At 42.9% G+C, this 22,656-nt stretch overlaps 1 protein-coding gene across 1 annotated transcript in view; it reads left to right on the top strand.

Moving 5' to 3' along the window:
• The window catches only part of TACR1 (tachykinin receptor 1), a 79,668-nt gene that overhangs the window by 21,195 nt on the left and 35,817 nt on the right, over positions 1-22,656 (top strand). Inside the window, exon 2 of the mRNA XM_054998433.1 lies at positions 8,504-8,698. Within this exon, the coding sequence (XP_054854408.1) occupies positions 8,504-8,698 (195 nt within the window). The remainder of the gene's footprint in view (positions 1-8,503; positions 8,699-22,656) is intronic.

Genomic DNA, 22,656 nt, shown 5'->3' with positions numbered 1-22,656 from the left:
CCTGCACTGTAGGAGACATCCATTTCCCCCATGGCTGCTGTCCGGTGATCTAATTAGAGTGCACACAGATCCCTTAGTGTGCCCCTTCTTGTGCATGAATTGCTCCCAATCCAAACAGATCTGCAGCCTTTAATGCCGATAACATGAACTTCAGACAAACACCGAATGGGAAATAGTAAAGAGTCCAGTAGCACCTTTAAGACTAACCAACAAAGAGAGCTGTGGTTCTCGAAAGCTTATGCTACAAATAAGTTGATTAATCTTGAAGGTGCTATGGGACTCTACTATTTTGCAACTGCAGACTAACATAGCTAATTCCTCTGGATCTATGATCAAATGGTAAGACTTTTAAAAATAGTGTTTGTTTATGACTGACTGGTTTGTTTCTATTTTTAAAACTGGCTATGGAATACAACATAGTGATGATGGGCCTTTGGAGGGAGGGACTATGGCTCTTATTAAACTGTGAAAGCATACAATGCTCCCATTTGTTTGACTATTTGAAAAGCAGCCCCTCCCCAGATAGGCTCAAGATTCTTACAGTCAAATTGCCTGATGAAAAAAATTGGCTCCCAGCTGATGACGGGCCAACAGAGCATGAGTCAAACTGGCAGGCGCACAAGCATCCTCACCTCTCCCCCATTTTCTCCTCTTAACAATCCTGTTAGGTATGTTGGGCTGAGATAGAATGATGACACTATTCTGTTGGTGTTGGAGTGTTGGCTTTAATTGCCTGTGGTCCTTTTTCCAGCAACCTTGCTGGTGAAGGGAACAGGAAATCAGTGCCCAACTCTCAGGGCTTCCGATGCCATTTTTCCTCAAAGCTTCAGTCTGGATGGAATAAACAGCCCCTGTGAACAGCAAGATTGAAGTCCATAAGCTCCTTAAAGACCAACAAGATTTTAGAGAATAAGCCTTCGAGAGTCAAGGCAACCTTCGTCAGATAGACACTGGGATGTACCCCTAGTTCAGAGCTAGCCTGTGGGAACTGGGGACCAAGAGGAAAAAGCAGAAAAACAGACTGTAGCTGGATACTGTGAGATTCATTAGATTTTCAGTGTTGTCCTCAGGGTAGTTTCAAAGCCCTCTCATTTGAGGTTCTGGGGGGAAAGGGATAATTAACAAGATGGATTAGCTGTGAGCTGCTGATAAGGAGGAGAAGCCTTCACGTTGTTGCTGGCAGTGGTGCATTTGGGTGGATTACATGTTGCTCCATTTCACAACTCGTCCTTCTCTTGTGCTGCTGCGAGCCCTTCTCATCCAATGCATCACACACCTTCACCGCTACATTAACTCCTGCCAATCCAACATCAAAATCCATCATGTGCTGCCTTGGATGCTGGTTAGCATGGAGGAGGTGAGTGCTCTCATCTGACAGGCTCATTTGCCTGAGAATTTGTTTTATGTTCACCTCCCCCCCCCCCCCGCAACTTGTGGCATGGCTGCAGGGAAGGCGTAATTAAGGCCACCTGATGGGGGAGATGCAGCCGGTTCTAAGCTGCCACTGCTTTGATATTTCTGCCATTCCAGCAGTCTTGTCAGTCTGAATAAAATCTTTACTTTGTCTTGTACAATAACCAAGACAGGGAAAGAAAGGTGCAGATTACTCAGGCTAGGGCCATAGCATTGCCAAGAAGGATAGAAGGGGTTGGTGTTGATAATAAAATGAATGCCAGTCAACAAGCTGTGATTTATTTGGAATCCTTACATAGACTTTCTTCCATAAAACTGGATTATGGCTTTTTAAAAGGACTGGGCACATTCATAGGTTGCTAGACTGGATAATGAAATAAAACCTCCATATTGACAGGTAGTCTACCTCCTATTATCCAGATACTGGGAGCAAACAAAAGAGCAGGGCTATTCATGCCATTTTTGTGTGTTTTGGCTGGTCACTGGTTGGAAATAGAATGCTGAAGATGAGAGATCAAGGGGGACTTTTCTTCTGTTCTACTTCAGCAGTTGAATTGGGTAGGGTGGGGTGGGATGAGATGATAGAATCTTGAGGTGGTTGAATGGACTGCACAAGAGTGCAGATTGGGAATTATATTTTTCAATGCTGTCTGGGGGTTTTCTCAAAGCACCTCCCTGCAAGTAGAAAAATTGATTTTCTTCCTGATAAGCTACTTTTTGACCACATCTCATCTATCATCTGAAGCAATCCTCTCTGTCATGTAAAGATTCTTCTCCTCCCTTCTCAACTACATATGCAGCCCAAAAATTCCTTGAAGAGATAGGAATTCCTTAGATCCCAGCCATCCCTGAAGGAGACTAATCCCAGTTCTGTCCTGCTCCAATCCAAGCCCATCATCCGTTCCCTTGCTTCATATTGTAGCCCCCAGGACTGAGCTTTTGCTCTTCTCATGGCTCCCCTTAATGTTCCTAATACGGGCAACCCCTGGAAGAAACTGCAAACAGCTTTCAGGAGGACAGTCGCTAGATTTTACAGAGCCCCTAAGCTTGATGTCTTTCTCTTGCTGCCTTTTAGGTCAGAGCAAAGATTTGCCCTTGACTCTTCTGGGGGGATGATGGCCTGCTACGCTCTGTTCTGTGGCAGCTTGAGGCTTTCCGTTTCCAGCTCTCTGCTCACCCTAGTTATTCCATATTGTGCAGCTTCAACCTTCAGTGCTCTGTGTGTGTGTGTGGGGGGGGGTGCTACATTCTCTTAGTCTGAAGCTTCTACACCCTCTGCTGGATGAGAGAATAGGGAGGGGGGAGTCCTCTAAGAGGCCACGACTGTTGGGTCTGTAATGGTTCATCTTAATGCAAATTTAAATGCTGGTTTGGGGAAGGTGAGGAATTAAGCCTTAATTATATCTTTGGAGACCAGGTTTTTAAAATGGGTTTAGCACAGCCAGCTGCTTCCATTGTAATTCTTACCACTGGCATATTAATTTGTTTTGACAATATAACATATACACATATGCTGAGGGAAGGAAAGAGAAGCTGTATGCTCTGTGCCTTCCTATAGGCCTGCTGCTGAACTTTAAATTTAACCCACATGAACTTTATGGTGATTTCTGGGCCCCTGCCTTGACCCTTGCAGCATTTTTTCTTTCTGCCCTGTCTGGGTTACATCTCAGTTAATTGTTATCCAGAATTAAACTGCTAAATCACTTTGTTTATTGCTCAGACCATACAACCCTACACTGACCTCCAATCACCTTCTACATCCAAGACAAATTCCTGGTCCTTACTATTAGACATCCCCACAGCTTCAAAAGCCTTGGGGACAGGGTAAGGGGCAGAAATGACATTGGGCTATGTGCCAGCATTACATTCAGGCAAAAAGCCAGATGCTACATCAGTGTGTCAACTAATGCTTTAGAAACATGGTTTCTAGTGCATCAGCTGACATCTGATGTCATATTTGGGGTTTTGCCTGGATGTGATGTCGGCACATAGCCCATTGTCATTTCCACCCCCATTGACTCTCCTGCAAGCCTAAGGGCCAAGCTACAAGTGACAAATGACACTTAAATGGCAAGTGAACAGACTCACGTGTATTCCTTCCTGTTCACTTGTGCTCCACTTGCGCTCCACTTGATCACTACATGTGCAAGTGGAGCGCAAGTGGAGCACAAGTGAACAGGGAGAAATACACGTGAGTCAGTTCACTTGCCGTTCAAGTGTCATTCGTCACTTGTAGCTTGGCTCTAAGAGCTAAGCTAGGTTGGACACTTGTCAGCTTCCCTCAAGTTTTGATGGGAAATGTAGGCATCCTGGTCTTGCAGCTGTAATGGAGAGCCAAACTGTAAAACCAGGACGCCTACATTTCCCATCAAAACTTGAGGGAAGCTGACAAGTGTCCAACTTTTGTAAGGCATCACTTCTAGCTTGGCTCTAAGAAGCAAAGGCAGGTGGGAGGACTCTTTTGCAGAAGATTGCAACATATATTCTCTCAAAAGCACATATTCCATCCTCATTATAGCCTTACAGTGTACAATCCATGTACAATCCATGAACAGTGTACATTTGATTTTTTTATATACGTGCATTGAGTAATTCTTACATTACATTCAATGGATGTATAGCTGAATGTGTGAAACCACACATATACCCAGGTACTGGTCCCTGATTTCATTTGAAAAGTGAACTTGTTCTCTTTCTTGCTACAGGTGTACACACTTCCTTGCAGGTTGTATGTGCATTCACCATAACGTGAATAGGGCTTCTGTTAAGGGTTTGTGAAGTACAGAATTTTCAAGGGGAAAATAACACCCAAATTCTAAGGAAAGAAGGGGCTGGATCCTGCTAGTGGAAATAGGTGAGAAGCCTGAATGATGCATATACCTTCCGCTTTCTTGGCAAGGAAATGTAAGAGCTGCAATGTTAAGGAGAACTGAGCAAAGTCCTGTTTTGGAATGCATCTTCATAAAATGTCATAGAAGATTTGATTATTGCAATTCTGGAATTGGGGACATGCAGAAAAGAAGTTGGATCTGGAGTTTGTTCTTTTGTCATTTAAAAAAAACTGAGCCTGTTTCTTTAATATTGACCTGAAAGCTATCTGTGTTAGAACATCAGTATGCTAGTCATTTCTAATGTCTTCATGGAAAACTCATTTCTGGGTGTAACTTCTTCACTGTCACTATTGGGGGCCTGAATCTGTCACCTAAGGTAGTCTCCCACCTACATTTCTGGCAGACAGGAGGAAAAGTGTCCCCATTCTATAGGCAATTTGCAAAGCAAATATAAGTAGTTGGGAATTGGCACATGAGGGAGGTTTGCCTTCTTTCTCCAATATTCTGAAGTGGAGACAGTGGGATGGATGTTCTCGGGTTTTGTTGTTTTTTTTACAAAAATGGAATGCATATTTGAGGGGAGCTAAAGCAATGAACTCTACATGGGACTGCCCTTGAAGACTGTCTGAAAGCTATAATTGGTACAGAATGTTGTGGCCTGAATGTTGATTGGAGTGGGTTGTTGGGATCATATCACACCAGTCTTTGGCTTTTCTGGCTCCTATTTTGCTTCTGGCCTCAATTCAAGGTGGTGGTATTGACCTTTAAAGCATGATATTGCCTGAGTTCAGCTTGCCTTCAGGACCGCTTACCTAACCTTTCTAGTCTTCTTTGGAGGCCCTACTTCAGGTACTCCCAACTTTTGAGGCTAGACAATTGGCAACCACAGAAAGGTCCTTCTCAGTCATGGGGCAGAAACTCAGGAAATCTCTCCTGAAGATTTATCTGTCTCCTTCTATTGTTGGCGTCCATTCATGGGTGAAGATAATTTGTTTTGTTTGTCATACCCCATCTAACTCCTGTTGGCCCTCCTTCCTGATTATGTTGTCCTGTGGGTTTATATGTCTATATGTTTTTATTAAATTGTTTAAACATTTTTATATATACCGTACTTTAAATGCTGCATTAATATTTTAATGCCACTTTGGGGACCCTTTTTCGGTGGAAAAGAGGCATAGAAATGTTTTAAAAGTTTTAAATAAATACAATCCATGAAGCTGCCCCTATCTTGCCTCCCTGCACTTTCAGTGCTTCTCCCAGCCTTGCTGGTTTCCTACATTACCGTCTGCCCATATGATAATATGCCTTAGTGTGCCCCCTCACATGTTGTCTTACCCTGGGGGGGCGGGGGGGGGCGGTGCGCACACATGTGTGTGTTCAATTCTTGGCATAGGAAAGATAAACAGATACTTTACAACTCCATGTTAGTGGTTTAATGCTAGGAGCTTATAGCATCCTTTCAGTTTTTTCCTTAGGGCTTTGGTGGGTTCAATGGCACACGATTCTACCTCCTCCCATTTTCTACAGGTATGGGCTTTTTTTTGGCTGGAACGTGGTGGAACGGAGTTCTGGAACCTCTTGAAAATGGTCACATGGCTGGTGGCCCCACCCCATGATCACTAGACAGAGGGAAGTTTAGATTGCCCTCCGTGCCACTGGAGCGGTGTGGAGGGCAATCTAAACTCCCCTCTGTCTGGAGATCAGGGGGCGGGGCCACCGGTCATGTGACCATTTTTGCCAAGGGTGATTTAAACTTTTAAAAACTCCCCCCTTGTTCCAGCTGAGCCAAAGTGACATCATTCGCCCTGGGAGCATGCTTGCCCTTTGCACGTGCACATGTGGTACTAGGGGCACCACCTCCCGCCAAGGGTTGCCCCCTGTGCTAGTAACCCACTGAGTTCCACCACCTCTTTTCTCAGAAAAAAAAGCCCTGGGTATAGCAATCCCAGGTCATCAGCTTTGCAATCAGGGCCATTCCTTCTCAGTGCAACTTCCCACTCCTCCATATCGATGTCTGAGAGCTGCTTCCCAGAATTTATCTGTGCTCCAAAAATGATGGAACTCTCATGTTCCCTTCTCTCCCTTCTAATGCTTGAAGAAGAATACCTTGTGGGGATTTAACTGACTTCACGGGGAACGAAGCAGCTAATAAAACACCCCAGCATAGTCTTATGACATCGTTTTATTAGAGAGAAATTCCTAAATTTACTGTGCTTATTTTCTCCCTCCCCGAACCCACATGTAGTCATTTGGAGTGAGAGATTTTGGTTCTCACTCATCTGGATACATGTGACAGTTCTTGGAATTGAGAAAGAAGTGAAGTGTAAATAGTTGAGTCCAAAGGGAAAAAAAAAACAGTGAGGAGAAAAGTAAGCTCTTACATACCCTTTAAAAAATAGGACTGTGTTATGATGACTGGAGACAATATTTCTCAGGGTATTTTTGACCCTTGTAGCTTTAGCACATAGAGGTCACTTTCAAAAGAATGTCAGGGAGTGTAAGAGTAGAAATTAAAGCCTAGGGTTGCCAACTCAGCATTGTGAGATTCCTGGAGATTTGGGATGGAACCTGGGGCAAATGGGGTTTGGGGAGGGACCTCAGCGGGGTATAATGCCATAAAGGCCACCCTTGAAAGCAGCCATTTTTTCCCAGGGGAATGGAACTCTATAGTCCGGAGAACAGTTGTAATTCCAGGAGACCCCCAGGCCCCACCAGGAGATTGGCAAACCTACCGAAGCCCCTTCTTCCTTTGCACCACGGCTGCAATCTGAACTAGATACCACAAACACAGGAACTGAGAACCCACAACTCAGATCTGAGCCTTACACAGAACACAGGCCCAGGGACCCCAGAACCCAACTTGTATACTTTGTTTGTGTACTGGTCATTTTCTATGATCATTTTAATTTCCCAGTGCTTCCATGGAAGTAAGGAACGAGAGAGGAAAGGATAGGATTAGCTCCCAACATGCTTTGGTTTTGTTTAAAATACACCACACCATCCAAAGTACTTTACATGTGAATTTCTGCATAGCCCTCTTCCTATGGCTTCCTTTTCATATAGTAAAGTTGCCCAAGATCACAGATCTGGAATCAGTAGCCCACTTTCTCATAGGGATGGTCTCACCCTCCATCATCACCAATTACTCTACTGTGTGTGAGAGCTTTCTCTTTACTATAACAACAACAACTGTGCTTAAATACCACTCTTCTAGACAGGTTAGTGCCTCACTCAGAGCAGTGAACACGTTAGTGTTATATTATTATCCCCCAATACAGCTGGGGAGTTGGGGCTGAGAGGAGTGGCTTACCGAAGGCCACCTACTGAGCTCATGGGAGTACTGGGATTTGAACCAGTAGAGTCCTGATTTGCAGCCAAACCACTTAGCCACTGTGCTACAGCAGCAGAACAAAACCTTTGCCTCTGTTTTCTCCCTGCCCAATCTGCTAAGTGGAAGAACTGCCTTTGTTGGGAGTAGCAAAGCCTAGGTGTCTGCTTGTAGCCCCCCTCAGTCTCTATAGCAACTGGTGAGCAAGCAAGAGCTTTGCTTTTGTTCCCTGAAGGAAGGTAGGCTAACTGCCTGTCCTGGGGGAGGAGCCACAGCCTCAGTACAACCTGTGTATATCCCCTCCTCATTCTGCAAAAAAAGGCAAGCTACCTAAGGGAGAAAATTGGAGATAAGATATAGACCCTGCTTCTATCCCCACAATCTGCCCTGCCTGTTTTCCAGCATGTGTAAGCAAAGCTCTTGCCTCTTGTTCTGCAGACTCAGACCCAGAGAATAAAAAAGCTCATGTAAGTACACAGAATTGGAAAGCTTCCCAAAGCCAGTGAGATGATGCAATGACTGTGAAGGCACTGTGCACAGAAATGCCAGTTGGGACAATCTTGTTTGGTAGAAGATTGCAAAAGAAGGGGCAGGACTTTGTCCACCTGCAGTGGAATTTATTGTCAACTGTTGGTTTTCTATCAAATTATCATGACATCATCATAGAAGTCTTGCCTATTATGTTGCATTGGTTTAATGTAATTACTTATGTAATTTTGATTTTGTTAGCTTGCTTTGAGCTTGCTATACTCATTATACATAAATAATTAGTGTTTATGATCTTACTCCATGTTCCCATTTGTCACACCTTGGTCAATGGGGAAGATTAATCAAGTTACATCACTTCATCTTAAAGAACTGAGAACAGCAATTCTGTATGCTTTATGTCCTGTTGCTGTATTTTTAATCTCTTTCTCTCTCTTTGTTCCAGATACATGGCCATTATCCACCCAATGCAACCACGCTTATCAGCCACAGCCACCAAGTTTGTCATCTGTGTCATATGGCTACTGGCATTGTTGTTATCATTCCCACAAGGTTACTATGCAAGAACAGCAGAACTGCCAGGTCGGGTGGTATGTCTAGTGGAATGGCCAGAAAATCGGACCCAGGTGTATGAAATAACGTGAGTTTTCTCTTTCTTTATAATGAAGATAACATTCACGTAGGTAGAGAATATATATTGTTTTCCAATCCCAGAGTCAAGTACTTTAGCCAAGCCCTGAGTATTCCAGGAAATACTGAAGTCTTGTTACAGTAACTCAGATTTTGCAATAAGACTACAGACTGATGCTCAGACTCCTCCCTAAGTTTTTCACCCTTAAAATTAGCACTGCCTGTTCTGTTCCTTACATTCCAGGTCAAATGAAATGTTTGCTGGAGAGCTTCCTGTTGGGTGGAAGGCTATACTTAATATCCCTAGTGTCATATTTGCAGATAAAAATGCAATCAAATAACAAAACAAAGAACTGTGGTGTAATTCATAAAACCAACATGCACTTTGAACAATTAGAATTTTAACTAGGGAAGCAGTGGTTATTGTATGCTGATAAAATAAGCAACCACTTTCAGCACAAAGATTTGTGCAGGAAGATAGGTACCGCTGCAAGTAAAGGGGTGGCTACATGCGCTGTTAAGGTCCACTGTGTTTTACTCATTGTAGGCCTTTCTTCTACTATTCTTTGCTGCCTGTGTGGCTGCATGTATTATTGAACCTTTTTGTTCTGGATGCTAAGTAGATAGGGGACTTCCATCAGAACTGAAGAAGAATCCCATATATTGTTTTTTGCCACATCTGGGAAATATGTGATTGCTTGGTGAATCACTGAACGTATTTGCAGTTCTATCAGCAGGTGCATCCATTAATCTTAACATTAAATGGGTGGGAGAGAGTGGTATTCACCCAGTGTGAGTTCTTTTTATCTGCTGGCATGTCCTTTCTTGAGAATATCATTAAAATGTGCTCCCTCTCCTATGTATGGCTATGGTAGTTCTTAAATTCCTACTGTAACGGGTGCACTAATTTACTGCCTCTGTGTCTGATTTGTGAGTGACTATCTTCAGGTTTCAGTCTTAAAAGTAGTATTTGGGAACAATTACACTGGCACATAACTCATTACCCCGGGCTACCTGCCATGCCTCTCATGAGATATTGCTCTATACCGGAATAGTTTACAGTATAATTTCTCTATTCCTTGCTCTTTTTGTTCAGTAGTATTTCTAAAACTCTGATAGCAACTTCAGCTTTGCAATTTAGAATTACTGCTGTCGTAGAAGGTTGTTTATGTGATCAGACTCCCAACCTTTGAACAAATTGTGAAAATTCTTCATTGTGGAACTGCAGCCCACCATCTGAACTGTCACCCTCTCTTATGCCAAGTCTGATGAAGCAGGTCATGCACTGTTACGGTTACTACTCTAGTATCCAGCAGTTCACCTCATTCTTAGAAACAGGAATCATAACCCAGCAGGTTTAGACAGCTACTGTGCTGTAGCACAGTGGTTGAGTGGTTTGGCTGCAAATCAGTACTCTACTGGTTCTAATCTCACTACTGCCATGAGCTCAGTAGGTGGCCTTGGGTAAGCCACTCTTCTCAGCAGTATTGTGGGGATAATAATAACACTAACTTGTTCACTTCTCTGTGTAAGGCACTAATCTGTCTAGAAGAGCGGTATATAAGTGCAGTTATTATTATTATTAAAGTGATCCATCCCCACATCGGTCCAGGATCTGTTAGGAATGTTCTGCCCATCCATGGTTCCATCTTTTTACTCAATTGTTATTCTGCACATACATCACGTTACTTACAAGCCTCAGATTGCAATAGTTTAAATCATGCAATAAAGTTGGAAGCAGGGATGAGTCAATATAGCCATTTTGATTTCCTTCAGATTTTATATGCTGTTATAGTCTTCAGCGTCGATTCACTTTCATTCTAATTGCTATCACTGATGATTCACTGTAACTATATTATGTCCATTTTGCAAGGATTCTCTTTTGATGCTGCTTATATGCCATTTTTATCAGGGATGATTCGATGTCTACAAAGCTGGTGTTCAAAACTCACTCAGACCTTTTTTTGCATTTTTGCTGTGCTTGGCCCCATACCTCTTCAGGTTTTCTTCTGAATTCTGGATGATTAACTCCCCTTTCAGATCCCAATGTGGTGTTTCAGGGGTTCTCTTCCAAGTTTTCTGCCTGTACTTTTTCTGCATGGGAAGAAAACTCAGAAGGAAACCCTTGAAACACTGCATTGAAATCTGAAGGGGGAGTTAATTGTCTGGAATTTGGAAGAAAACTTGAAGCGGTATGGGGCCAAAAGTGTGGGGGGGGGGGACACCTATGCAAGAAGGGCCCTGGTTTGCAATGCCTGTTCACCATCAAATCCAGCACCTTTTATTGTTGCCTGGGTTATTTGCTTGCAATTAAAGCAGCATTTTGAGTAATGTGGGTTGTGGGTTGGATTGAATAGAAGTTTCCACTGATGGAAGTAGGGAGCTGATCCCTTCCCCATGACAGACCTCTGAATCCCCCCTAACTCTGTAGCACTGGGAAGGAATAGTTTGGGCTATAGCAGAAGAGAGGGGGGGAAGTCCCACTTCTCTGACAGAAATCCCTTTTGCCAGTGGAGCCTCTGGGCAGGATCCAAACTACTGGCGTCAGCTTTATGACTAGGGGTGTGCAATTCAGGACTGGGAACTAGGGAAAAAAAGATTTTTGCCAATCTGGCTAAATCTAGCTTTCCCAGATCAAATGAGAGAATCCCAGATTGGATCCGGGGCTCCCTGATCAAGACCTCGGGACAAATACAGGTTAATCTGAGTAAATTCAAGACATTTATTTATTTATATGTTAGATTTTAGTCCTCCCTCCCCGCCAGGTGGGTTCAGGGCGGAATACAACATTTCCATTTCCATACAATACAATTTAAACATTTATAAATAATATATTAAATAATATATTAAAACATATTATACAATAAAACATTCTCTTCAGATGGCAACTATAAAATGACAATAAAATGCCGCGCTTCAACCTGGCCCATGTATAGGGTGGTGGACAGATCTTTTATGCGGCCAGCGGGGCCCTGCTTAGCCTCCACCATATGCCTGATGGAAATGTGGCTTTCGTCTCTCGGCTGCCTGTTTTCCTGTCTTTTCCTGTATTTTTTCCAAGAGGGGAGGGGCAGGAGGAAGGGGGCAGAGGAAGGAGGGAGGGGAAGTGAGTGGCTGATTTGTGCAGGAGCTTTCCTTGTGTCTGTCTGTCTTCTGTGAGCGACATTGGTTCAGTTGGGCTAAGTTGCAACAGTGTCCCTTGCTTCAGTTTGGTTTGGGATGATTCTCTGGTTTGATGTTGCTCCCTTGCTTTAGTTTGGTTCTGTTGGCCTTTTTCTGGATTGAGCTTGCATTTGTTAGTGTGCCTCTGGCCAGTGGCAGCCTTGCCCTTGTGTGTTTCTGCCCAAGAGCCTCTTTTGAAATGTTTCCCTGTAGGAAACAAGGAGACTGGCTTGGGGCACCTTCTTCAGGGGCCCATAGAATTGGACCTCATGGTCCAATATTCCTGAAACTTGGTGAGTCTTTAGTTGACAATCAGGAGTAGGTTCCCTGAAAATTTGTTGAAGTTTGCTTGAAAATTGCCTCCCAGCCCCAGATAGTTTTCTCCATAGGGAATAATGGCTGGATAAATGTGGGATTCTCTAATCCCCTGAACGTTTTGGGAATCCCTGAAACTTGGATCCAGATTCCCCTGATTGGGGGGAGGGAGGGGGTTTGGTGCACATCTCTTTTTGCAACTGGCTGGGTCATCACTATTGATGGAATGCTCACAATTTACTGGCTTGTTCAGACAACATCTTCCCCAGACCCCCAGCGGTTAGGGAACACATCATTTAAAATCTGCCATGTTATGGTGTATGTGGTACTTCTTTGGCATATGAATGTTTAAAGGACTTTGAAGAATCCTCCTATCTCTGCCTAGTTCCTTCCCCCAAAGCTCTTCCCCTTCCTTATTGGCTTTCCATTCTGTCACGGAAGCCTCACTGCAAAAGTGGCAGCATGCAATCACACATGTGCCAACAAAAAAAAAATTCTTTTTGAAAGGGAGGCAGGTGATTTTGGGCTATGATGACAAAAGTGCCCAACCACCCCTCCAAAACCACTTTTGTTTGGGACTGTTTGGAGGCTGTCGAGCGACCTCACAATGATAGGTAAGCACTTGTGGGGACTGTGTCCAGAGGGTGAGTTTTCGAAGTGACTCATCTAAACATAGATTTAAAGCTGGAAAAGGGTGGGAATGAAGGCTGTGCGGAAAAGGCCCTAGTTTTGCTCCGAGTACTGAATTTAAGTCTGTGTGAGTCAGGCAAATGCTTGAATAGACAGACAAGTTGTGCAGCTTCCCCTTCATCCTCTAAGAAGGAGCATTGGCTTTATTGACTTTTCAATATATACCAAAGATAACAGTTAAAGAATGGGAATGTGGGAAATAGTGTGTAAAAACATGCATGCACTAAATGTTTATAATCCAATTTCACATATTCAGAAAAAGTAAGCATTTTGTTTCAAGTATACAACACTGCCTCTTGCAATTTGAGAGCAAACTGTTATGTGAAGTGAGGGGTGATCAGGCATTCCTGATTTTTATGCAGTTGATGCAGAAATAATATGGGAAATGCATTCATCCTAGTGGGAAATTCAATGCAAGGAAAGAGAAACAGGTGTGAAAATAAAGACTTAACGAGTTTGTTTATCGTAAAGGAAAAGCAAAATTGAAATAGGGGTATTTAAATGGAACCAGACAACTTTCATAATTTAATTGCATCCTGAGTTAGAAGGCACAGAATACAGCAATCTTGCTGATGCTGAGCAGGTATAGGTCTGGTGGTTAATTGCCTGTATAGGAGATCTCTTGGGAGCCAGTATGTGCTGCCTTCACATCCACGCTGGAAAAGGTGGAATGTAAACACAATAAATATGTCGTGATACTTGGCCCGTATACCACCTCCCTGGTTTTTCTCAAACACCCTTCTTTCCATCATGACTATGGCATAGTGTTGATAAGTTTCTTTTCTTTGACATTTGGTAGAAAAATTTGGTGTATTTCAAATAAGATACAAACTCAACTACCATGGAATATCTTTTATTAGGTCCAATTAAACATCATAGAACAGTGCGTAAGCTTTCCAGCTTGCTAGAACACTTCACCAAAAGTTGGATTATTTTTTAAAAGGAAGGAAGGGGGGAAAGACGCTTTAGTTTCTGATTTTAAGTCCTCTTGTCTGAATCTGGTGTAGAATATGTGCAGATTAAATACATCAGGCAGTGTTGGCTTCCGGTTAAACCTTTGGCTTTTGGGGAAGAAGGAGGGAAAATGGCAATCTCCAGTTGAAAACCACTAGGTTGACCAAATACCACTTTAGCACCAAATGGAATACACAGGACCCTTAATTTTTTTTTTGAAAAATCCAACCTAATGAAGAGTTCTGGTGAACTCTAAAGCTTGCACACTATTTTGTGCTGCCTTGATAGGCCCTAATAAAAGATATTGCATAGCCTTTGTTTTTGGATTTTGCTTTGAATCAATGCAGCTATCTGCATCCTCTTTAAATATGATGTCATCTTGAATATCAACTTCATCATTAAATTTCCAGTGCTTCTGAGTGGAAACTAAGGCTACTTTCTGGTCTTCCTGGAAAAATAACACATTGTTAGGTTTTATAGTTTGACCTGGACTGTGGTTTCATGGATCCTCTGTTGTCCTTGCTGAGATGTGTGTTAGTTAGTATCTCCTAGCTCATCTTGTGCTCTTTTTTTTGTCTCAAGTAAGTTGAGTATTTCATAGTCTTGTCTATGTGTGCGTATTTCCTCTGGCAAGGCTGCCTTGGACAGGAAATCAACTATTGTATGTCGAAGGGATAACATTGCAGTCTGTGTAGAATGTGCCAGAGGTGTTTTGGAATTGACAATAATAGCTTTTGAAAAATGGCTTCCAGAGATTGCTGTCAACCCAGACAAAGTTTTGAACTCTAATATACTGGTCAGGTTTATTTTCCCACAGGAAAATGCAATTGCTAGGCATTCTTTCTCACTTTGGTCATGTTGAAGTTCAGTCTTCTATAAAAATTTGGATGCAGACGCTGTGCATTTGACACCAAGACAATCTTCATTGGTATCATGTTGAGTAAAAAATACATCTTCATTCATGTCACAGTATTTTAAAACCAGGCATTTGGGAACAGGCAGCTCAGTCCTAAGTCCCAGATGCTGGCACGGCACTCATGCTAGCAAGTCAATGTCCTGTGCTCCTCAACAGAGAAAAGGAATGTAAAAAAAAAAAAATTGATGAGAGCACAGCTGGTGCATTGAAGCCCGTGGCAATACTGGAGACACCCACCAATCATAGAGCAGCATACCAACAACAATCCCCCTAGGCAGCTGTACATAGAATAAGGCAACTAATGCATAGTATAATGCTTTGGTAGCATTATACCTTGCCTATCCACAGAAGACAGCAATGGAAAGAGCAAATGCAACAGAGCCCTCCACTGTTTGGAGGACTGGGGCATATCCAGTAGAAGCCCTATCAATACCACTGCAAAGGGAGGCTTGAATACCTTCCTGCAAGCTCATATCTTTTAGACAGGCTGACTCAGCATGGCCTCATTGTCAGCCATATCACCTAAACATCTTCACAGCACACCTGGCAAGGAAAACTTCCATGGCAAGCCCAGGGCATCTCCCACATAAGGATTCAAGCCCCACAGGAGCAATAATGCCCTGAGAAGCAGCTGTTTACAAGGCTAGAGATCACAGACACTAGGACAAGCAAAAAGAGAAGACAGAACTGCACATTCACAGAAGGCATTCTGTCATCTCCCAAGAGCTCATTGGATAAAAGTCTGAATGTTCCTGTTCCTGCCCACATTTATGCTATTTTTCCTTCAGCCAACTACCCCAGAGGCTATTCCCCACCACCACACGGGGCTTTTTTTAAAAAATCAGGTGTTGAAGAGCATTATAGTGTTATAATAATCTCTCAGGTTCTCTGAGTTCCAAGCTTTCACTTTTTTAAAAAAAGTCTCTGGCCCCTTTCGATATAGAGAAAGGGTTACCAACTTCTAGTTGAGGCCTGGAGATCTGGAATTACAGCTGATCTCCATACTACCAAGATTAGTTCTCCTGGAGAAAATGGCTACTTTGGAAGGTCGCTTTGGAGGGCGTGTGCTTTGGGTTTCCAATTCAGATTTTTAACCCAAATCAGCCCGATTTGGAAAGATTCGGGGTTCCCGAATCGGCCCCAGCATCGCTGAACCAATTCAGAAATCCTGAAGCAAAGCTTCCCAAAGCAATTCATATGGCTTTGGGAAGTTTTGGGCAAAGAGCAACACTTTTCTTGCCTCTTGCAAGTGGCAAGAAAAGTGTTGCTTTCAAACACCTGCCTCTTTACAGCTGGTGGGAGGGGGGGGTCCATCAGCTGAAAAAAGCTGCCAGCATTTGAAAGCAGCTTTTTTCATCTGATGTGAGGGGAATTCCCCTCCCATGAGCTGTAAAGCCCCCTGTGTTTGAAAGCAACATTTTTCTTGCCATTTGCAAATTGCAAGAAAACTGTTGCTTTGAGCTTCAGTTTGCTCCATAAAGATTCGGGAGCATTTAAATACCCAAATCCCAAAGTGGCTTGCTTTGGAATTGCCGCTTCAGCTTGCTGCTTCAGGATTCGGGTTTTCCTTAATTGTTTTCCCACTTCAGGCAAATCCGAAGCAGGAAACCTGAATATTTTTCAGGTGTGCACCTCAATAGCATTATACCCTGCTGAGGTCCCACCCCTCCCCAAATCCTACTCTCCCCAGGCTCCACCCACAAACTTCCAGGAATTTCCCAACTCAGAGCTGGCAATCCTTGATGTAGAGATGATTTTTCCCATGGATCTCTCCAATGACAGGGCTAGAGATCTGCTCTCTTTTTTAAAGTGAAAGCTGATGGACCATTGCTATACCATCATAGCACTATATTGATATTCCATTGCTGATTTTAAAAAATTAGAAAAAGACCCCAGTGGCAGTGGGTGGGACTGCTCCCAGTGGATGGAGGGTGAGGAATGCAGGAAAACATCGCCGTGTGGAATGGAAGCGCCACCTGCTGCTATGTACCAGCAGTCACAACAGCATTAGGAAAACCATATGTGCCTCTCTCAATGTGAAAAGTACCACAAAAACATCATTATTATTTGCAAAATTTGCATTCTGCCCTTCTGTCCAATCAGGGTCATTAAAATGTCTAATGAAGAAAAGTATATTATACATCGTTAAAAAGAGTTAAAAGCAAAAGTAAAATACTTATAAATAAAAACACAAAACCAGTAGTTATAACATAGGGTGGAAGGTGGGGTCATGCATGTGGACAAATGAATGCTCCCTCATCTGTAAGATCCAGAACAACTGGAATAAACAATCCAGGGTGTCACGTAGGGTAACAAGGAAGAAGCATGGACATAGAGGCACATCCAAGATCCTTGAGATGCTGGACTTCTCTGATCATAGGGTGCGGCTTTCAGATAACAAAACATCTTAACTTGATCCTGGTTATAAGGGAGCTCTTGACTCCCTTTTGCCCATAAGATTTTGCTAAAGTGTCATTCTCTTCAGTATCAAGGGTTAGATATTTGCAGTTTTCTTCATTTTTAAAGCATTTTGTGTTTTCGTACAGCTCAGAGAACTTGGCTTCTCTCCAGAGCAGCCAATTTATTAAGATCACGATCCAGCCTCCCATCTTTGATAAATGCAATTCTCATATCCAACCTGATTACTGGCATTAGTTTGAGTGTTTTAGCCTTTCCAGAGATCTTACTTTGGTTGATGGATTTTATAACTGAATTTTGGATATCGTTATGGATATCCATAGTATGGATGCTTTCTAAAGTTCTGTTTTCTGAATCCATTTCTTCTATTTGCAACAGAGAAGATTGATATAAACCAACTGATAAGGGAGGTGAATGCTGGGCAAAGATGAAGTGAGCAAAGAGGGGCTCCAGGTGCATGTGGACCTTCCCTATTTATACAGGCTCTTCATTTCTTTGAAAAGAGGGGGTGTATATGTGCAAAGAATTAAATTTCTAGCACTGTCCTCCTCAACAAAAGCCTAGGAAAATATGGGTGCCAAGTATGCATTAGATAACATGTAGAGTTTCTGGATTGTGGCCATATGCTGTTTTTAGGGATGTGCATTCAGGTAATCAAATTCTGAGCTCAGCGCAACTTGTTTCTTAACCTTAGTGGAGTACTTAATCCAAACTCTACTCGGCCATTTCTGTACATATTTCTGGTGGACTTGTCATGTTTGTGATAGCTCTCTGCTTTGAGTTTCCATTTCCCTTTGCTATCTCTGTTTCTGTTTCCCAAGGTGACAAAGAGTAGGAGGGGGACAATAAGGAGGACACTCAGTAGATATTTGCTGATTGGCACCTCTTCCAACCAGAATAGTTAGCCCATTGTCCCCAAACTTTTTGAGCCTGTGAGCACCTTTGGAATCTTGAGAGAGGGTAGTGATCATGTGACCATGTGCCTCCTCTGAAAAGGAGAATATTAGTGGCTTGTAAAATGAGAAGCCATTTCCCTTTCTGTCCATAATTTGTCAGAAAGGTTCTCTTGGATAAGGACTGTAGTCTTTGTCAAAGGTCCCCAATATTGTTGAATCTGTGGACACTTTTATAATGTTGGGACTAGGGAATGGGTTCAGGCCTCCCATTTACCTGATTGGGGTAGATAATTGCTTATCTCCACCCCCAATTTCCTGTCTCCAAGAAACTGAGAAGTGAGAGAGAAAGTGACCTCCACATAGTGACACTCTAGGAATTTCTTCCATTCTCTGTGGTAAAGAAAATAGAGGCAGCCTAGAATCACCTGGAAGTGACATCACATTCTGCCCAAGAACTTCCCTCCAAATTTCTCGACATTTGCTGAGGCACAACTGGGAACTCTAAATGGACGCCACCATAAAACGGCCGTCATAAAGGCTGAAGATAATCACAACATGACTGCAATAATATAATGGGTCAAATCATAGCATTTTGGGATGTTGCGGGCCCAGCATCCTCCCTATTATAAAGGCAGTAGTTTCTGAGTGAATGAAACTTTGTTTTACTTTCATTGTTGTAGAATGGGAAGGCTTTCTCCTATCTGGCTGAAACTTGGGGAGGGGGGCTCCCTTGGATGAGGGGTGCTATATTGAAGAATTTTATCCAAACGTAAGGAGTGGTTGAAATGTGCTTCCCACTGAAACAAATGGCAATGACTGTGAGATTGCCCTGAAAAACAGCAGTATGACATTAAAAATTACCAATAAAATTTTAATGCAGATTTATATTCTGCACTCCTCAGATTCCTGAGGTGGCTTACAAACCACAAGTCATTGTAAACAAAGAATGTTTTTTTAATTACAAAAATCACTCAATAGCAATTTTAAAAACGCCACAATTGTCAACAACAGCTAAAAATCAATTAAAATCACAACAGAGTACTTTTAAAAAATCAATATTCACAATAAAATCTTATAAAACATTTAAAACCAGCAAACTAATTAAGACCGCTATAGAACAGTGTGGCATTGAAGAGAGCATAGAATGATCACATCTACAAACCTAGAGAGGGGGAGGAAACCTTTTTAAAAAGGTACAACTTCAAAAAATGGCTCGATAAACAAAGCAGTAGTCTTCACTTGTGCAAGAATATTAACACGCTTGATGCCTGGCAAACAGATAAGAGGAAGGCATGTCCCCATTTCCTGTGCTGGAGAGACAGAGCATGGCTTCAAATAAAGACCTTAATGATGGGCAGGTGATGGGGCCAGTCACAAAACGATGGGAAGTTGCAAGCCAAGTATCCTCTTATGGTGACAGCTGCTTCCCAAAGGGTGCTTCTTGCAGACACAGAGCTGATGCCTCCTGGGCTACTCTCAGCAGCACCTCCTGCTCCAAGCAAAGTGAGACGTGGCTGTTTGGTTTGGGGGAAAGATGCTTTAGGAAAGAAGCAAAAGAGCTGCATTAAGGATCGCTGTACTAGATCTTACAGGGTCACTGCCTGCCAAACCCTTGCTGTTCTCTGCCTCTAACCCTCTTGTCTCCATCCATCTGGTGCATTCTTAGCCTGCCCTTCCTCCCAGGTGCTCAGAATAGTGTAGATTATTCTCAGTTCCCCCTTTTTGTCCACACAGCAGCCCAGTGGGTCAGGTTAGGCTGTGTGGCTGGCCTGAGGTCACCCAGCAAGCTTTGTGTCCAAGTAAAGAGCTGAGCCTCGGTCTTCTAGCTCTGAGTCCAGCATTATAAATATAACAGTGCATTGGCTCTCTGGTCTCACTAGAGGCCAGAGATAGCTGGAAATCTCCAGGTGGTGGCTGGAGATCTCCCAGAATTACAACTGATCTCCAGGCCACAGAGATCAGTTCCTCTGGAGAAAATGGCAGCTTTGGACTCGGGTGAACTCTATGACATTATACCCCATTGATGCCCCTCCCCTCCCCAAACTCCATTCTTTCCAGGTTCCACCCCCAAAATCTCCAGGAATTTCCCTACCTGGACCTGGCAACCCTAGGTCTCATGTCCTGTTGCTGTCAAATGCGCCAAACACACTCAAATCGATCTTTCATATATACCTCTGCAATATTTTGCCTGCTTATTTTTACTGTAGCTCTTAAGCAGGGGAGTGGTGACATTCTTATGAACGAGTTACATCTTTCCATTTGTTGGCTCCCCATTTTTTTCCACAAAAGCAGACATGCTATTTCTGCAGAAAGGGATCTCCAAAACACTGTCACGTGTCGCTTGTGCATTATCCAGCAGGGTGCATTATGTCTCCCAGTCAAAACTTGGCAGTAGCACAGATCTGAATCATTGCTGCCCATCACGTATGGGGGTGTCTCGGCTGAGCATCACATTTCTCCTTTTAGGAGTACAGACATCATTATAAATTAGTGTAAATCATTACATTAAACCACCACTTCTGTCAGTGTATCTGATGGATGGTATTTGCCATGCTGCTTCCTGTTCAGGATGTTTAACTCCACACCTCAATCTATTCATGCAAGCAACAGGGCTGCGTAAATTAATATAATGACAACAATAATTTTAGCAGATCCCATCACACACTCAGGAAAGCTATTACCCTAAAATGAAGGTTGTTTTAAATTATGCGCAGTCTTCTCTTAAATGTCAACTAACAGGATTGTTAAATGTTTCTTATCTCTGCCCTTGAAAGATGAGTGCTGTAGAGAGCCTCATCAATGGTATCTTAGACTGTAAACCATGTAATTTCCAGCATCATTATTTGAAGATAAATCTTCAAAATAAGTGGATTTTTCTCTCTCTAAAGAAAAGGGATATTTAATTCTCTGATGTAAAAAAATGTGACTTTTTTCCTGAACAGTGAGAGGCTGTAATCAGCATTTGTCAAACTCTATTTTACATTAGAGAGTATGTGTACTTAGATTTACAGTAATCTAAGCAAAGTTATACCCTTCTAAGCCCATTGACTTCAGTAGACAGGCTGTTTCAGAAGACTTAGGCTGTTTTCACATGTCCACTTTCCTGTGGTCCCAGAAAAGGCACCAAAAAAACAGAAGCCAAACAGCCTGCAACCATGTTAAAAACGGAGACATTTGGAGTCAAGGGGAAAAGCCACCAGTGTTTGGTGAGTGGGTCGTCCCTTTAAGGATGTGTGGAAATGGCCTTAGAAAGGTATAGCTCTGGTTAGAATGGTATCGTTAGGGAATTTTAATGGAGTTAGCATTATATGGGTGTTCTATATTTAATATTTTTAATTTGATACCTTCTTTTAAGTGTTAGCAAATTGCTTTGCAATGAGACAACGATGATGACACTTTTCTGAGTGTAACTGAATTTATTTTCACCCTCTGGGAATGTTACGCGAGAACATAATGGCAGTTAGTGTACCTTTCTTGGCTGTCAGCGGCAGTCCCCAACACATTTACAAAGACCAGCATGTTCCTAGGCTGGGGCAGAAACAAAAGCCCCTGAAGATTCACAAGGATTTCCAGGCTTAAAGTCTGAGAGGGCTTCTGGACCTGCTAGAATTACATGGAAAAGATAGTTTGTCACCCAGTTGAAATGAAAAACAATTCTAAAGAGCCCACCCAGGGAAAACATCACTAGGAAATTGAGGGATGCTGAAAGAATGTTGATACAATTCTGAATATTTAAAAGATCTTTTTTCATGTCTGTGTTGCCAATAGAATTTCACTTCAAACACAATTCTGAAAGAAATGTTGATAAAAACTAATGAAATGTCTTCAGAAGTTAACACCACAAACCAAAATCTCCTCCTCCTCAACTAACCTCAGGGACTCTGTTGGGTGACTCTGCCCACTACCCAGTGCCAAGGTCTGCAGCCTACCTCAGGCTGGGCTACTTAATACTCCAGAAAACTAATAGACTCCTCTTCAGTGCATTCAGAGGGTTTTAAACGGAGTACTAAGTATTAGGTTCTCCATCAAGTTCAAATGTGTAACCATCTTGAAATCTGAACACATCCCATTATGGCATCCATAGTGCATCCATTATGGCATCCGCACCACCTATTTCATTGTTTTTCATCCTGAAGCCTTCCCACATAAATATATGGGAATATGCATCATGCTGCTTTTGTGGTGCTTTGAATCCATTTGGAATACAGGGCTGCTGCTAGGTTGGAGAGGCAGCAACGAATGCCTGGTTCTCCCTGCCCACCACTATGTCTCCTGCTCCAGCCCTTGTTCCCACCTGCATGCCTTTCCCTACCACCCACCTGTGCATTCTTCCCCACCAGCTCATTTGCAAGTCCTCCCTGCACCTTCTGAGACCAACGCTCAGTGACTGTGGCTGGGAGCACTGCTGCCATGCACCACGCACACACACTTCTTCTGACAGCATTGGACAGCACATGTAGCCGGGAGTCAGGGGAGGCAGCAGCTGAGGACCCCACTGGAAACCCTGGGCCCTGGCAGCTGCCCCATCTCAGAGTATGCCATTGCTGGCCTTACTCAAATATTAAAATGTATGTTTATCTTTATGTTGTAGTCTGAGGGACATCAGGTCAACAGTGG

This window comes from Eublepharis macularius, chromosome 14 (assembly GCF_028583425.1).
Source record: "Eublepharis macularius isolate TG4126 chromosome 14, MPM_Emac_v1.0, whole genome shotgun sequence".
Classification (NCBI taxonomy): domain Eukaryota; kingdom Metazoa; phylum Chordata; class Lepidosauria; order Squamata; family Eublepharidae; genus Eublepharis; species Eublepharis macularius.
Note: the sequence above shows the minus strand (reverse complement) of the source record. Positions and strands in the feature narration are given on the sequence as shown.